Genomic DNA, 19038 nt, shown 5'->3' on the forward strand with positions numbered 1-19038 from the left:
TAATAATAATAATAATAATAATAATAATAATAATAATAATAATAATAATAATAATAATTGTTCATATCCTAACCCAACGATAAGGTCCAGGTACAAATAAAGGGCCCAATCTGAAGGATTGAGCCTCACCCAGCACCGACCTTCCTTCTGGGAAGTCGGTTCTTACCACGATTTACCCTGAAGAAGTCGGGGACGAGAGTTAGCTGGCAGATAAACATTCGTTTGAATGAAGTAACTGCCCCTAGAATCTCTCTAACCACCTCCAGGGGCCATATCTCAACCCCCTAAGATAAAGAGACAGTTATCACCCTAAAAAAGTGGCACTACATCAACGGTGGTTATTGGTTCACCACTATAAATACACTGACACCTCTCAGGTATCTCTAAGTCCTAATACTCTCTAGACCTGCTCACACCCTTGCTGACTTAGGCATCAGAGTGTCTTTGCAGGTACCACCCCCATTCGGTCATACTCACAAGTCGGACGGAGGCCCCCCAAGACGCAGACCCGCTCGAAGGCTTCATTCCTCAGACGATTGGGCCAACCCAGCAAGTCCAGCCCAACAATCTCCGGTTACCCATCGTAACATTGGCGCCGTTACCGGGGACCTGAGAGATCAACCAGTGATGGCGGACAGATCCCCTGAGGAGGGTCATGTGGAGACAGATTCCGAACAAGAGAATCTGGACACCTGAAATAATGACGTGGACCAAACCCTCCACCAGGGAACCAACGATCAACACAGAGAGGGTACCTCCGGAGTCAAAACTCCGAAGGTGAATTCCTCAGAAGGGCGCGAATCGGAGAAGGACGGACAGTCCCACGCAACTGAACTTTTGGGATTAGTTCATGTCCACCAAAGTCGCTTGGAACAGCTAGAACAGGAACGAGAGTGACAAAGGGAGATAGAAAAGCACCTAAGAGAGGAGATGGATCGACGAAAAGAGTTAGAGAAAAAACTCTTAAAGTTAGAATCCTCCCTCAAAGGTCGGAACTCCCGTGACGATAGAGAAGAGTCGCCCCCAGGAGGGGAGGATCCTTTTAGTGAGGACATAATAAGGGCAAAAGTTCCAAAAAACTTTAAAAGCCCCGATATGGACCTCTATGACGGAACCACAGATCCGAAGCATCATTTAAGCAACTTTAAAAGTCGGATGTATCTGGCTGATGCTTCTGACGCGACGCGCTGCAAAGCTTTCCCGACCACCTTATCGAAAACAACGATGAAGTGGTTCGACAGCCTCCCCCCGAGGTCGGTCACCAGTTTTGAAGACCTCTCAAAGAAGTTCTTGATGAGGTTCTCCATCCAGAAGGACAAAGTAAAACATGCACCAAGCCTCCTGGGAATAAAACAGGAGGTCAGAGAATCCTTACGAGCCTATATGGAAAGGTTCAACAAAGCATGTTTAGAAATCCAAGACCTGCCCACTGAGGCAGTCATAATGGGGTTAGTCAATGGGCTTAGAGAAGGTCCCTTCTCACAATCCATATCTAAAAGACACCCCACCTCCTTAAGTGATGTACAGGAAAGAGCTGAAAAGTACATCAACATGGAGGAAAATGCTAGACTGAGGGATTCGAGTTGGTGACCTGGGCATCTCCCCTCAACAAAAGAGAGGGAGAGGGAACCCAAGAAGAAGGAAGAACTCGGTCTCGATAGACTAAGAAAATATCACTCTTATACTCCTCTAAAGGTTTTTATAGTGGATCTATACAGAGAGATTTGCAATACTGAAAGGCTGCCACCTCCCAGGCCCATTAAAAATAAAAAAGGGGGGAGTCGCAGCGACTACTGTGAGTACCATAAAATATATGGTCACTCGACAAATGACTGTTATGACCTTAAGAATGTGATAGAAAGCTGGCTAGAGAAGGTCGGCTTGACAGATATCTCATAGAAAGGTCGGACAGTCATGGGAAGAGAAAGCGAGACGATGTGGACAGAAGAGTCCCACCACCGCAGACTCTGGAGAGACATATCCATATGATCTCAGGAGGGTTCGCGGGAGGGGGACTCACCAAATCCTCTCGCAAAAGGCATCTCAAGCGAGTCTACCAGGTCGGAGGAGAATCATCCGACCTCCCTACCATTTCATTCACAAAAGAGGATGGGCAAGGAATAATCCCTAGACACGACGATCCAGTGGTAATAACCATGATCCTAGCAAATGCCCATCTCCACAGAACCCTAGTAGACCAAGGAAGCTCAGCGGACATCCTCTTCAAGCCCGCTTTTGACAAACTAGGGTTGGATGAGAAAGAATTAAGAGCCTACCCCGACACCTTGTATGGACTAGGCGACACACCAATAAGACCACTAGGATTTCTACCCCTACACACTACCTTTGGAAAAAGGGGAAAAATCCAAGATTTTGAGTATAGACTTTATAGTCATCGACGTAGGGTCAGCATACAATGCTTTAATCGGCAGAGCTACCCTTAATCGACTCGGAGCAGTGGTGTCCACTCCCCACCTTTGCATGAAATTCCCGACCTCAGCGGGAATAGCAACGGTGAAGGGAGATCAGAAATTGGCAAGGAAATGCTACAATGAAAGCCTGAACCTAAGGGGAAAAGGCAAAGAAGTCCACACCATAGAGCTCGGCGGTACAAGGGCCAGAGAAGAGCTGCGACCACAGCTGGGAGGAAAAACCGAAGAAATACAGGTCGGTCAAGAGGAAGGAAAAAATACCAACATAGGAGCCAACCTAGGGGAAACCCTAAAACAAGGGTTGACTAAACTCCTAAGAGACAATTCCGACCTCTTTGCCTGGAAAGCCTCCGACATGCCCGGGGTAGACCCCGAGCTCATGTCCCACAAGCTCTCGGTATACCCAGGGTCCCGACCTGTACAACAAAGAATACGCAAGCTCGGCCCGGAACGAGCCCTAATAGTAGAAGAACAAGTACAGACACTCTTAGAAGCCGGCTTCATCAGAGAAGTTAAATATCCAACATGGCTAGCCAATGTAGTGCTAGTCAAAAAGCAAAATGGCAAATGGAGAATGTGTGTCGACTACACCGACTTAAATAAGGCATGTCCTAAGGACCCTTATCCACTACCAAGTATTGATACCCTAGTAGACTCTAGCTCGGGATATCAATACTTATCGTTTATGGATGCCTACTCGGGGTATAACCAAATCCCGATGTATGAGCCCGACCAGGAGAAAACATCATTCATCACGCCCAAAGCTAATTTCTGTTATGTGGTCATGCCATTTGGATTGAAAAATCCAGGGGCCACATATCAGAGGCTGATGAATAAGGTGTTCGCTTCTCACCTTGGAAGCTTAATGGAAGTCTACGTCGACGACATGCTAGTAAAAACCAAGGGAGAAATCGACTTCTTGACAGACCTCTTGCAAGTCTTTGACACCATAAGGTCACACAGGATGAGACTAAATCCCGCAAAGTGTGCCTTCGCGGTAGAAGCTGGAAAATTCCTGGGTTTTATGCTAACACGGAGAGGGATTGAAGCAAATCCCGATAAGTGTAAAGCTATCCTGGAAATGAAGACCCCAACTTGCTTAAGAGAGGTCCAGCAGCTAAACGGCCGACTTGCAGCCCTCTCCAGATTCTTGGCAGGATCAGCACTAAAATCCCTTCCACTATTCTCCTTATTGAGAAAGGGATGTCAGTTCGAGTGGACTCCTGAATGCGAAGAGGCGTTCCAGGAGTTCAAGGGATTCTTGAGTCAACCTTCGATTCTGACCCGACCTGTAGTTGGAGAAGACCTCGTCCTATACTTATCTGTAGCAGACAAGGCTGTCGCGTCAGCCCTAATAAGAGAAGACGAGGTCGGTCAACATCCAGTGTATTTCATCAGCAAAGTTTTACAAGGCCCCGAACTAAGGTACCACAAACTAGAGAAGTTTGCCTACTCCTTAGTGGTAGCCTCACGAAGGCTACGGCCTTACTTTCAAGCTCATACAATAAGAGTCTGCACGAACCAACCCATGAAGCAAATCCTCTAAAAGACGGATGTTGCAGGGAGAATGGTTCAATGGGCAATAGAGCTCTCCGAGTTCGACTTGAGGTATGAAACTCGGACGGCAATTAAAGCCCAATGCCTTACCGACTTCATAGCAGAGTATGCATGAGATCAAGAGAATAAGCCAACTACATGGGAACTCTATGTAGACGGATCCTCAAATAAAACAGGAAGCGGCGCAGGCATAATATTAGTGGACGAAAGGGGAACCCAAATAGAGGTTTCCCTCAAGTTTGAATTCCCAGCTTCAAATAATCAGGTAGAATATGAAGCCCTGATTGCCGGGTTGAAGTTGGCAGAAGAAGTCGGTGCTACAAAAGTGATGGTATATAGCGATTTTCAAGTGGTGACCTCCCAGATAAGTGGAGAGTATCAGGCAAAAGACCCAAACATGAAGAGGTACTTGGAAAAAACTCTGGAGCATCTTGGGCGCTTTGCGGAAACCGAGGTCAAACATATAACTCGGGATATAAATAGCAGAGCAGACGCCCTATCCAAGTTAGCAAGTACTAAGCCAGGAGGGAATAACAGAAGCCTAATCCAGGAAACTCTCCAGGAACCCTCTGTGGTAAAAACGGAGGAAACGCAAGTGGTCCTTGAGGTAACCGGACTAAACCTCGGATGGATGAACCCCTTGGTCGAATACATGAAATTCGACATCCTCCCCAAGGAGGAAAAAGAGGCTAAAAAAATCCGGAGGGAAGCACAATACTACACTCTGGTGAAAAATATTCTCTATAGAAGAGGAATATCAACACCATTGTTAAAGTGCGTACCGACCTCGAGAACCACGGAGGTATTAGAAGAGGTCCATAATGGGATCTGCGAAAATCATCTCGGAGCCAGGTCGCTAGCCAGGAAAGTAATCCGAGCTGGATTCTACTGGCCGACCTTGCAGAAAGATGCCACAGAATTTGTGAAGAAATGTTAACCATGCCAAATGCATGCAAACTTCCACGTGGCTCCCCCTGAAGAGCTCATCAGTATAACTTCTCCATGGCCCTTCGCAAAGTGGGGAATGGATTTGTTAGGCCCCTTTCCCCAAGCGCCAGGATAAGTTAAATATTTGATCGTGGGAATAGACTACTTCACAAAATGGATAGAAGCAGAACCACTGGCTACCATCACAGCCCAAAGAAGTCGGAGGTTCCTCTACAAAAATATCATCACAAGGTATGGGATCCCTTATTCCATCACTACAGATAATGGAACCCAGTTCACCGACTCTACCTTCAGAAGCCTGGTGGCCAGTATGAAAATCAAACACCAGTTCACCTCGGTGGGACATCCACAAGCCAATGGACAAGCCCAGGCAGCAAACAAAGTCATACTGGCAGGGCTGAAGAAAAGACTACAAGAAGCAAAGGGAGCCTGGACAGAAGAACTCCCACAAGTGTTGTGGGCTTATCGGACAACGCCACAATCTGCCACTGGAGAAATGCCCTTTCGAGTTGTCTATGGAGTAGAAGCTATGATACCAGTAGAAATCAGCGAGCAAAGCCCAAGGGTGATTCTCCATGATTAAATCGAAAACATACAGGGGCACAAAGAGGAGCTAGAGTTGCTCCCCGAAGTCCGAGAACAAGCCCAGATAAGAGAAACAGCGCTGAAGCAAAGGATGGCTACCAGATACAACAAGAAAGTCATTCGAAGAAGTTTTGCACTAAGTGATCTGGTCTTAATCAGAAATGACATAGGAGTCAACAAGTCGGGGGAAGGAAAACTCGCTGCCAACTGGAAAGGACCCTACAAAGTCAGCGAGGTCTTAGGAAAAGGTTATTATAAGGTGACCGACCTAAGCGGCGCCGAGTTACCAAGATCGTGGCATGCTTGTAATATGAAAAGGTACTATAGCTAAGAGCGAACTCTACTCCTTGATGTACTCTTTTCCCAACTTCACGATTTTTTCCCAAACGTTAGAGGGTTTTTTCTGAAGAAGGGTTTTTAATGAGGCATCATAGTAGAGGCTAAGGGGGAAAAATTACTAAAAACCCTTAGTAGCAGTAAAGTACCTTCCCAAAATTAATAAAGATCTTTTACAATATCTCTTATAAATTCCTTCTCGTTTATTTTTTCTTCCTACGAAACGCGCCGACTTAAGCTCGACAAAACGTGAAAATCCCTTGAACCGACCTAGATGGTCATCAGGATAAAACGATGAGGTACAAGTCGGTGTAAAGAGGTTATAAAAGTTGATCGTGAGAAACTCGGAGATATTCCGACTTATAAGTCGGAATAAAAAAAACCGAGTAGAAAAAAAACGCATCGCAAAAATAACCTAAGTCATAGAACTCAATAAGACAAAGTTGAGTATAAGGAATAGCAAAAGAGATCGAAAAACCTACTAAAGCGTAAGTACTGTCCTAAAGTCCTTAGAGACAAGGACCCTAAAAGGACAGACAGCCAGGAAAAAGGTTTCCAAAAGTGAAAAGATCAAAAAAGGGGTTTTTCAAAAAACTGAAGTCAGAAAAGCATACACGCAAAAGGTAACTAAGACCCTTATCCAAAAAAGGGGTATTCTTCGAAACTCAAAACCCTTATCCAAAAAGGGTATTTATAAATATTTTGTTTACGGCCTTAAAAGGCCAGAAGAAATTGTTCAATTACCACCAACACAAACAAAGAAAGAGTTTAAAAAAGGGGGGACCCACAAGCCGGGTCCCCATATAGCCAATAAAGTTATTTTTTCGGAATAGGAGTAGACGGATCACCACCAAAGCCAGGAATAGTCGGAGCAACGTCAGGACCAGGGAGAGAGGCATCCATAGGAGATGGAGAGGAAGTCGGAGGAACCTTTGAAGAGCTCGGAGCATCCTTTGAGCGAGGAGGGGACTCAATAATCCTCTGCCCCCGAGTCTTCAAGTCTGACTCGGAAACAACTTGGGGGGCAGGAAGAGACACTATAGCACCATCAATGATCTTGAATAACTCTCCTGCGCCTTCAGCCTTAAACCGACCTCCATGTTGCACTGGGCCTGCAACTTGCTCTCCCTCTCCTGGAGACCCTTCCTCTCCTCCTCTAGTTTGGCAACCTCCTCCTTCAACTTCTTCTCATGTTCTTGATATAAAAGAAGTCTCTCCTCCAACTCTTTAGCCCTCGAGGACGAACCAAGAGAGCTAAGAGGAGTCTTCTCGAAAATATCAAGAAATTTGGTGCACACTGCCGCCGCCCTGATACTCTCCTGAGCCAGAATAGTGAAGTGGTTCCGGATAGAAACATCATCCAAGCCTATACGGGCATGAGGATAGATGTACTTCTGGATAAATTCAGGAGCATCCACCTTGGCTTCACCCTCGAAAGAAGAACTAGGCTCTAAAGCCTTGCGCTTCTTCCTTTCAGGCTCAGGGGAGGATCGGGGGGGAGGGGACGGCTGAGAAGGAGCAGAAAAAGAGATAACAATAGGTTCAGAAGGAGTCCCCAAGTTTCGAGGAGGAGGAGGGGGAGAGATAACTGTCCTGGCACCACCAGTCCTGGCCCGGGACCTCACCCTAGCCTCCTGGACCCTCTGGTAAGACTCATTCGAATTCCTCATCGCCATCTCTGTAAAAACAAGTAGCAGCCAAAATGTTAGACAAGTCGGTGTAAGATAGCCATACAAGTCGGAAATCCAATAAAACAAATAAAAGCTACCTAAATGTATCTGAACAAAGGTCGGAGACCCTTGGAGAAATTTGTTAGTATCCAAATATGGGGCCCTCCCCCATACTTCTCGGAGGAACCCCACAATGGCAGCCTCCATCTCATCCAGGTCATCCAGACCATATTTCTCACAGGGGGAGGCCTCCAACCAATACAGAGGGAAGCGAGGGGAAGATTTCTCATCCAGGAAAAAGGGGTGGTGACCCTCTACAGCTTGCACTTTGAAAAAATAATTTTTGAAGTCATGGAAAGATTCATCAAAAAGGGTGAAGACCCTCCGACCTTGTATAGCCCGGAAGGACACCCATTGTTGTTTATTATTTTGCCCACTGAAGGGCTTAGTCATATGGAAAAGAAAAAAGAAAATCCTCAAGGAAGTCGGAAAGTCCAAAGCATGGCTGACAAATTGATAAATTTTCAGAAAACCCCAGGAATTGGGATGAAGCTGGGTAGGTGCAATACGGCAGTGGCGTAAAACATCCATCTCAAAGTCAGAAAAATGAAGAAAAACGTCCAGGCGGGTAAGCATGCTCTCACACATAAAAAAGAAATGAGGGGCTGCCTCCGAAGCCCTCCCAAAACAGACCCGGTCTTCTGGACCCGGGGCAAGTAGTTCATACTTCGGCTCATCCTCATCAGAGGTGCAGAGCCGGTGGCGAGTGCGGAGATCATTAAGAAAATCAGTGTCAACCAAAGGTTCCTCCCCCAGGACCGTAACATCGACCCACTGAGCAAGACTTTCAACAGAAGACATTTTTCTTTCTTTTAAAAAGGGTTTTGGTAAAACCTACAAAGGAAAAAGAAAAAGAAAATCAAAAACATGGTCTCTAAAGGGGGAAGTACGGAATCAAACAGAAACCTACGAATCAACCTATCCATCCGAAAAATAAAAGCATGCAAACTGAAAGCATGTTGCAAAAGGAGAAGAAGAAAAATCTAACCTTTATCCGAAAAAGGTTGGAGGAAATGAAAGCCTTCAAACGCAAGAGTGCAGCACGAACAGGTGAAGAGGAAATTTGAAAAATCGCAGAAACGAAACAATGAAAGAGAGGGAAAGTATTTATAAACACGTTAGGGGCATAATGGTAAAAATGGAAAAGTCATTAATAGGTGCACTGTTACCAAGGTAATCAATACCTACGCGAACCTCTAACAGACGCGACGTTTGATTAGACGTAACTGTGAAAAATCAAAAGTCACGAAAGTCACATCGGTTCCAAACAAACACGTCGGTTCCCTCCCAAGTCGGCTACGTCCTCGAGTAGAATACTCGAACCCAAAATTTTAAAAGAAATTGGGCTCGAGTAGGGGCACTGTTCATACCATGGCCCAACGATAAGGCCCAGGTACAAATAAAGGGCCCAATCTGAAGGGTTGAGCCTAACCCAGCACCGACCTTCCTCCTGGGAAGTCGGTTCTTACCACGATTTACCCTGAAGAAGTCGGGGACGAGAGTTAGCTGGCAGATAAACATTCGTTTGAATGAAGTAACTGCCCCTAGAATCTCTCTAACCACCTCCAGGGGCCATATCTCAACCTCCCTAAGATAAAGGGATGGTTATCACCCTAAAAAAGTGGCACTACATCAACGGTGGTTATTGGTTCACCACTATAAATACACTGACACCTCTCAGGTATCTCTAAATCCCAATACTCTCTAGACCTGCTCACACCCTTACTGACTTAGGCATCGGAGTGTCTTTGCAGGTACCACCCCCATTCGGTCATACTCACAAGTCGGACGGAGGCCCCCAAGACGCAGACCCGCTCGAAGGCTTCCTTCCTCAGACGATTGGGCCAACCCAGCAAGTCCAGCCCAACAATCTCCGGTTATCCATCGTAATAATAATAATAATAATAATAATAATAATAATAATAATAATAATAATAATAATAATAATAATAATAATAATAATAATAATAATAATAATAATAATAATAATAATAATAATAATAATAATAATAATAATAATAATAATAATAATAATAATAATAATAATAATAATAATAATAATAATAATAATAATAATAATAATAATAATAATAATAATAATAATAATAATAATAATAATAATAATAATAATAATAATAATAATAATAATAATAATAATAATAATAATAATAATAATAATAATAATAATAATAATAATAATAATAATAATAATAATAATAATAATAATAATAATAATAATAATAATAATAATAATAATAATAATAATAATAATAATAATAATAATAATAATAATAATAATAATAATAATAATAATAATAATAATAATAATAATAATAATAATAATAATAATAATAATAATAATAATAATAATAATAATAATAATAATAATAATAATAATAATAATAATAATAATAATAATAATAATAATAATAATAATAATAATAATAATAATAATAATAATAATAATAATAATAATAATAATAATAATAATAATAATAATAATAATAATAATAATAATAATAATAATAATAATAATAATAATAATAATAATAATAATAATAATAATAATAATAATAATAATAATAATAATAATAATAATAATAATAATAATAATAATAATAATAATAATAATAATAATAATAATAATAATAATAATAATAATAATAATAATAATAATAATAATAATAATAATAATAATAATAATAATAATAATAATAATAATAATAATAATAATAATAATAATAATAATAATAATAATAATAATAATAATAATAATAATAATAATAATAATAATAATAATAATAATAATAATAATAATAATAATAATAATAATAATAATAATAATAATAATAATAATAATAATAATAATAATAATAATAATAATAATAATAATAATAATAATAATAATAATAATAATAATAATAATAATAATAATAATAATAATAATAATAATAATAATAATAATAATAATAATAATAATAATAATAATAATAATAATAATAATAATAATAATAATAATAATAATAATAATAATAATAATAATAATAATAATAATAATAATAATAATAATAATAATAATAATAATAATAATAATAATAATAATAATAATAATAATAATAATAATAATAATAATAATAATAATAATAATAATAATAATAATAATAATAATAATAATAATAATAATAATAATAATAATAATAATAATAATAATAATAATAATAATAATAATAATAATAATAATAATAATAATAATAATAATAATAATAATAATAATAATAATAATAATAATAATAATAATAATAATAATAATAATAATAATAATAATAATAATAATAATAATAATAATAATAATAATAATAATAATAATAATAATAATAATAATAATAATAATAATAATAATAATAATAATAATAATAATAATAATAATAATAATAATAATAATAATAATAATAATAATAATAATAATAATAATAATAATAATAATAATAATAATAATAATAATAATAATAATAATAATAATAATAATAATAATAATAATAATAATAATAATAATAATAATAATAATAATAATAATAATAATAATAATAATAATAATAATAATAATAATAATAATAATAATAATAATAATAATAATAATAATAATAATAATAATAATAATAATAATAATAATAATAATAATAATAATAATAATAATAATAATAATAATAATAATAATAATAATAATAATAATAATAATAATAATAATAATAATAATAATAATAATAATAATAATAATAATAATAATAATAATAATAATAATAATAATAATAATAATAATAATAATAATAATAATAATAATAATAATAATAATAATAATAATAATAATAATAATAATAATAATAATAATAATAATAATAATAATAATAATAATAATAATAATAATAATAATAATAATAATAATAATAATAATAATAATAATAATAATAATAATAATAATAATAATAATAATAATAATAATAATAATAATAATAATAATAATAATAATAATAATAATAATAATAATAATAATAATAATAATAATAATAATAATAATAATAATAATAATAATAATAATAATAATAATAATAATAATAATAATAATAATAATAATAATAATAATAATAATAATAATAATAATAATAATAATAATAATAATAATAATAATAATAATAATAATAATAATAATAATAATAATAATAATAATAATAATAATAATAATAATAATAATAATAATAATAATAATAATAATAATAATAATAATAATAATAATAATAATAATAATAATAATAATAATAATAATAATAATAATAATAATAATAATAATAATAATAATAATAATAATAATAATAATAATAATAATAATAATAATAATAATAATAATAATAATAATAATAATAATAATAATAATAATAATAATAATAATAATAATAATAATAATAATAATAATAATAATAATAATAATAATAATAATAATAATAATAATAATAATAATAATAATAATAATAATAATAATAATAATAATAATAATAATAATAATAATAATAATAATAATAATAATAATAATAATAATAATAATAATAATAATAATAATAATAATAATAATAATAATAATAATAATAATAATAATAATAATAATAATAATAATAATAATAATAATAATAATAATAATAATAATAATAATAATAATAATAATAATAATAATAATAATAATAATAATAATAATAATAATAATAATAATAATAATAATAATAATAATAATAATAATAATAATAATAATAATAATAATAATAATAATAATAATAATAATAATAATAATAATAATAATAATAATAATAATAATAATAATAATAATAATAATAATAATAATAATAATAATAATAATAATAATAATAATAATAATAATAATAATAATAATAATAATAATAATAATAATAATAATAATAATAATAATAATAATAATAATAATAATAATAATAATAATAATAATAATAATAATAATAATAATCTGAAAAAAATAATCATAATAATTTGTAATAATAACATTATAATAACAACAATACACAAATAAATTTATTTATGAATAAAATAGACAAATATCTACACACCGAAATTATTTAGATATTCAAAAATACTAACTCCTCGTCACTCATTTAAATACCTAACAATTCAGGGCCATTTCTAAAATTATAGTAAGTATACCCAAGTAGAAATAAATATGAATTAATAGTCAAAATTGTCCTTAAAAGATATCTTGATCTCCATTTTTGTCGCCGAAAGATAACCAACCTGGTCGTGTTAGTCCTTCTGTCATCTCTTGCTTGCTGACATGGCCTGTTAACTATCAGCGTGGTACTCGCTTAGTATACCCTCTTGTTGCTGATAAGATAAGTTTATTAGATCATCCCTAAGTCCATGAACCCTAATCCCAAATCCAAAGGAATCGAACCTTACCTCCATAGCAGATCAGATTCCATGTTCCCAGGTTGCCCTGCTGTCGCTGGCGTCACTGCCTACGCCTTCAACGCTGCCATCGCCTGCACATCGATGGTAGATTTATTAGTATTTGTGGTAAAATTTAAGAATTGTGGATTAATTAGTATATTTGATCTGCGAAACGAAGGCAGTTAATAGCCAAGTTAGTAATGAGACCTTAAAATCCAAAGATCCAGCAACAGCAGCAGGAACCCTAGAAACCAGAATCACAATGACAATGTAGAATTAGTAGGTAAGAGATTCATAAATTTGGGAAGAGATGCCCGCTGATGTTAGTGGCATTTTTGTCTCTCTCCACTGCCATGGTTCTCTTCATCAGACCCAACAGCTCCGTTCCCTGCACCACCATTACCGTCGCCGACAACAACTACTACTTCATAGACTAATTCAATCAGATTTACTCCTCTCTCCAACTCGAAAACGCTCTCTCTCCCCTTGATTTCATGAAGTCCAAGCTTGTTCTCATGGTTTCCCATGAGCTCTCCCTTCAGGTACGTTCTTCGTCTCTTTTATTTTTTCCCTTTCGTCAATTAAATTCAGGAAAGAAAAGAATGTTATTTTTTTGTCTGTGTTGTTGTTCAGGTGGTCCTTTGTTATTGATGGAGTTGACTTTTCTGCTGAGGGGAGTTGGTGCTGATGTTGTTTGGATCACAAATCAGAAGCTTTCAGAACCCGACCAAGTCATTGCCGTTCTTAAGGAGAAAGTTTCCCTTGATCTTTCCTTTGGATTTTGGATTAGGGTTCATGTACTTAGGGACTGATTTGAATTGATTTAATAAACTTATCTTATCAGCAACAAGAGGGTACACTAAGCGAGTGCCACGCTGGCAGTTAATAGGCAATGTCAGCGAGCGTTAGCCACCTCAGTGCAGGAGATAACGGAAGGACTAACGCGACCAGTTTGGTTATTTTTCAAGGACGAATTTGATTAATTTTATCTTTCGAGAATGAAAATAGAGATCGAAATATCTTTAAGGGACGATTTTGACTATTTATTCAAATAAATATATATTTACGAAAAAACAAACATATAGAATGAGGGTTGAGATTTGAGAAACAAAGGCTTTTTTTTTCGGTCATTTTTTGCGCTTATTTGTCCCGAGCCACACCGTGATTCTTATCCTTTATTTATAGCCCAATGCATATTTAAAAGGAAGCAAGATATTTGGGCTTCTCTTAAGTTGGGCATTGAGCCTGATAGTATTACAGTGAAAAAAACAGAAAAAAAAAATAGTAAAACCTTTCCATTTCTTTTTCTTCTTATTTTTATGTTCTGTGTTTTGTGTTTTCTCTCTCTTCCCTCCTCTCTCATACTGCGGGGTGGGACCAGGTAACTTCTGCCATTTCTCAAGGTAAAGTTTCTGCACCTCTCTCTCTTTCTCATTCCTTTTCTTCATCTTCAATCGTCATCAAAATTGTTTCACTCACTCAATTCCTCTTCTCTGCAATGGATCTCTAGCGTTCAAGCCTCGATCTTCCCTTGATGGCCCTGCCCTCTATTTCTTGACACCTTTAATTTCCTATCCATGGAGGTAACCCACATTAAAACCTACTTATTCTCTTCCATTTTGGTCTCATTATTGTATCTGCTTCTATCTACTACATTTCCCCATGCCAAAGGTTTCATTTTTTTTTATCTGCGTCGATTTGAGTTCTGTCCTGTCCTGCGTCGTGATCCTTTTTTTCATTAGCGTCATGCCAATATAGAAAGTACTATTAACGACGTTTCCTCATGGCGGTTAGCAACGGTTTTCTGCTACCAAGGATATAGCGATTTTCGACGATGATGATGATCAAATGTTTGAGGCACAATTCTATAATAGGAATACATTTAAGAAAAATTATTTAACTTATCACACAATTGTGTTCAAGTTGTCTTCTCAAATTTTAGAAGCTTTTCGTGAAGATTCCCGGGGCGTAATAGTATGTATTGCTGGTAGAAACTGTATTTATTTGTTACTAAATATTTGGTATTGGTAGATCATTTGTACTAGGGATTGTGGTGACACTTGTTGTGAGGACTAGTTAAATGCACTTGTCTCAAAACTGGTTTGGAGTTTGACATAGTAGAATTGATCTATTGATCCCTTGGTTTATTTTCCTTGTGTTTGTTCAAAATATGATGAATTCTAGAGCTCTATTTACACTTGTAAAACAATTAATCTGACTCTGAAGTTGTCCGGCTGATGTGTAGAAGGTACCAGGGATGGAAGGCAAGGCTGAGAGTCAAATGACTTCGGCTGAAGCCTTCGTCGAAGGAGGGATTCAAGAATCGTGTGATGATGCTTGCAGCATATGCCTTGAGGATTTCTCCGAAAGTGATCCTTCGACAGTAATATTCAGCTTTTGCAAATTACTCTCGTTTATAAAATATAACTTTTGGTCACTTTCTTTTTCTCCCTCTGTTGCTTTTCAGACCACTGCATGCAAGCATGAGTTTCACCTTCAATGTGTTCTTGAATGGTATGCCTTAATATACGAATAATTTTTTTCGTGTGCCTCTCTCAAAATATATATTGATTTTAGCTTATTGTATTTTTTCCTTTATATCCTTGTGAGTTTGTCTATTATGTTGGTTGACCTACTCGATATTAGATTTGCTTGGTTCCTTTAAGAGTCAAATGGCTATGATAAGGATATAAATTTTATGGTGTTCTCTTAAAGCAGGGTCCGAGAGTTACGACATAGGGAGGCAAACATTCTACTGGCTGGGGAAGTGGTAGGAGAGAGATTAAGAGAACTAAATTTCAACTTATAGAGATAGGATGAGAGTAACTAACTTGAGGCAGGTTGTACTTACATTGAAGTCTGATTTCTAATTTCTATTTCTCTAACAGCATAAATTTTAATGATATTCATACCAAGGTTAGTTTGTTTTGTTGTTGTTTTTTTTCCCTCCACAAACAAACACTTAGGTCCTTCAAATTTACCCTTTTCCATACAATCAGTCTGGTAGTATCCCATAAAAATTAATACATTCTGGAATTTGCATATGGCAACATCACCAATTATAATGGGTTATTGATTGAATATTCATGTAAGTTTTAATTCCATTGATTTATATTAAGGTGGTTAGAATGCTGTCCTATGTTTCTTGTTCTTTTGACTTTTGTCAATGCTAAGGTGATATATGGCTATGACTTTATTCTAGAACTACACTCTGTACAGACTGCATTGACTAGAAAGCTAGTGAATTGAGTTGCTTGTGTATTTTGTGTGTGGGAGGAGGATCTGCTCACTGCTAAAGATATTCTTGTTATTTCCACATGCATTAAAAGTATATGCATATTAGAGATGTTTTACTTTATATCATTGGAAATGGAAGATTATATTTTAGCAATTGTTATGGCTGTTTTTTGTAGGTGCCAGAGAAGCTCTCAGTGCCCTATGTGTTGGCAAACTATTAGCATGAAGGATCCAACCAGGTTTGTTGTGATTTAGCTTTTCTGGATCTTTTCTGTTTTTTTTATAAATTGATGCTGTTCTTAAATTTTTGTGCATTTTCTTGCAGTCAAGAGCTGTTTGAGGCAGTAGAACGGGAAAGGAAGTTGAGGGCTATCGCACCAAGGACTGCTGCTATCTTTCACCACCCTGCCTTTGGTGATTTTGGACTGCAGCATGTCGGTTATCTATCAGACATTGAGTGTTGGTTTGGCTGTCTTATAGCTAAGCACATTACAATTCTCCCATTTGTTTATCATGCTTATAATTTTTCTCTTCCTGCAGTTAGGCATAAGTGATGCTGATCTTGAACAACGAATAATTCAACATTTAGCTGCAGCAGCAGCAGTTGGGAGATCACACCATCATGGTCGGAGGGAAGGGCATCAAACTAGGGCATCTGCTCATGGTCATCCACCCGTTATCGTTTTGTCATCTCAGCCACCGCAAGTCCCTGAATCATCTCCTAGAGGGGGAGATGAACCAGCTACAAATCCTTTAGGAACTCCATCTAGTCCTATGACATCCCGTGGAGGTGAAATATCACGGCAGATCCCACATCTTCAGACTCAAAGCTCTTCTTCAGCTCCTCGGGATAGGTAGTTGTGACCATGTTATTTATTTGCAAAACAATAAGCTACTCCTCTCCCCCTATTTATGCATTTACCATACACAACTGTCTCTGTTATGAAAACCCATTCAAAACTTCCCTCACTATTTATGCAAATAAATATAAAATGTTGTCCAGAATATCTTTGTCTCAGCTCTTAGTTCCTGAACGGTTTAGTGTATCAAGTTGAGCCAAGGGGTAAAGCACATTCATTTGCATAATTGATGTGTTTTTCCCTTTTATTCAGCATATGATGGTGAAGAATGGTGGGAATGCCATTTGACCCTAAAACATCCTTAAAGAATGTGTTAAGTCTAAGAAAACTTGTTCGGTGTGACACTTTTCTCTAAATGTCGTAATTTTATATAGTTCTTCATATCTGATTTCAGTGGGGAAATATACTAGTTAACATAAAAATACAGGATGGGAGTAATCTACTCTACTGGTTGTTTGCAGAGACTCTATTGCGCAATCTTCTCCAGCAAACCAAGATAGAGCAGGGCCATCAGAATCCCAGTCCATTTCTGATTCTCTGCGGGCCCGATTTAGTGCGTTGTCCATGAGGTACGGTTTGTTAGAGAATAGTGGATATGCCTAGTTCTGTATATTTCCTGCTTGACTTCTCTCTGATTTCAACCTATCTTTGTGATTAAGATACAAAGAGTCAATTTCAAAAGGCGCAAGGGGATGGAAGGAGAGGCTGTTCTGTCATGGTTCTTCCATGTCAAAAGTTGGCTCAGAAGCTAGGAGAGAGGCTGGAATTGCCGGCGTCACACAATTGGTGCAATCCCAATCTCTTCAAAATAGAGCAACTTATAGAACTGCGACTACCTCTTTGTCAAATCATTTGGAGGATCATCCCACTGGAGAGGTGACCAACCAGAACAGGGGAGCTAGAAGAGAGAATGCATCGCATGATAACACTCCAGCTGCTTGTTCTGCTAGCTCACGTTCAAATTGAGCTCTATTTTGTTTCTGTCGATAAAATCTTTCCTCATCATCTCATGTTTGAAGGTGAGCTCTGATCCTTGTCTAACCTTTTAGATTCTGTACAGATTCAGCATTTCTTGCTTTTCGCCATTTGTAAACTCAATACCTGTTTCGGTTCTTATGGTTAAGCATCCCTAGTGCAAGTGGTTTTAGGGCGTTTTCGCAATGTGCTTGGTAGACTGAAGAGATGGTATACCACTTTCATACTTTCTTTCACAAAGCTACGCATAAGATATAGTTGAAGATTACAATGGGACTGGCAATAAGTAAAGTGTGTTTTTCTGGGGAGCATTTTGGTTATTTAGCGTGATTTCATATGGCAGTAAGAATTCGGGGGGAATTTTCTTGAATCTTTTTTTTAAGTTTTAACGTCTATCAACTCCATCTTACTTGTTCCTAGCTATTTGATATTTTAGAAGAACTTAATTCCTATATGCAATTTATCCAATGGATATGAGATGTCTCTTAGACAAAGAAGGAAAAAAAAGGAACAAACACCATGGCCAAACTCAATCCTTTGGTCTGCTGGCCACAAATTTGGGCTATTTTGGTGGTTCAGTAGGCTAGCCTGTTATTTTGTTAGTGGGGATGGGAGAATGGTTTAACCACTAATCAGTTATTGGTGAAAAGGTGATGGACTTGAAATTTTGGGTCAAGTCAATAAGAAGTTAACGTTACCACCAGTTCGACTCATTGATTCATGCGTAATAAACGACCAGTTCGACCAAATTGGAGTGTTAAATTTCTTGGCAACTAAATTGATTCATGCATAATCTTTTAGGGACTATTTTCTGCATTGATCTTATTGTGAAATAGTAGCTAGTAGGTTAATGTTATTGTACGGTTGTTATCGCTTAATAGTGTTTTTGGTCCTCAGGTTAATTATTCCCCGGACATG

At 35.7% G+C, this 19038-nt stretch overlaps 1 protein-coding gene across 1 annotated transcript in view; it reads left to right on the plus strand.

Moving 5' to 3' along the window:
* The window catches only part of LOC107623359 (E3 ubiquitin-protein ligase RHF2A), a gene marked incomplete in the record, with an annotated part of 5071 nt that continues 351 nt past the window's right edge, over positions 14319-19038 (plus strand). Inside the window, 10 exon segments of the mRNA XM_016325587.2 lie at positions 14319-14451; positions 14559-14631; positions 15294-15431; positions 15516-15562; positions 16462-16524; positions 16611-16719; positions 16826-17139; positions 17607-17714; positions 17805-18164; positions 19018-19038. Coding sequence (XP_016181073.1) covers positions 14626-14631; positions 15294-15431; positions 15516-15562; positions 16462-16524; positions 16611-16719; positions 16826-17139; positions 17607-17714; positions 17805-18111 — 1092 coding nt within the window.

This window comes from Arachis ipaensis, chromosome B10 (assembly GCF_000816755.2).
Source record: "Arachis ipaensis cultivar K30076 chromosome B10, Araip1.1, whole genome shotgun sequence".
Lineage (NCBI taxonomy): Eukaryota > Viridiplantae > Streptophyta > Magnoliopsida > Fabales > Fabaceae > Arachis > Arachis ipaensis.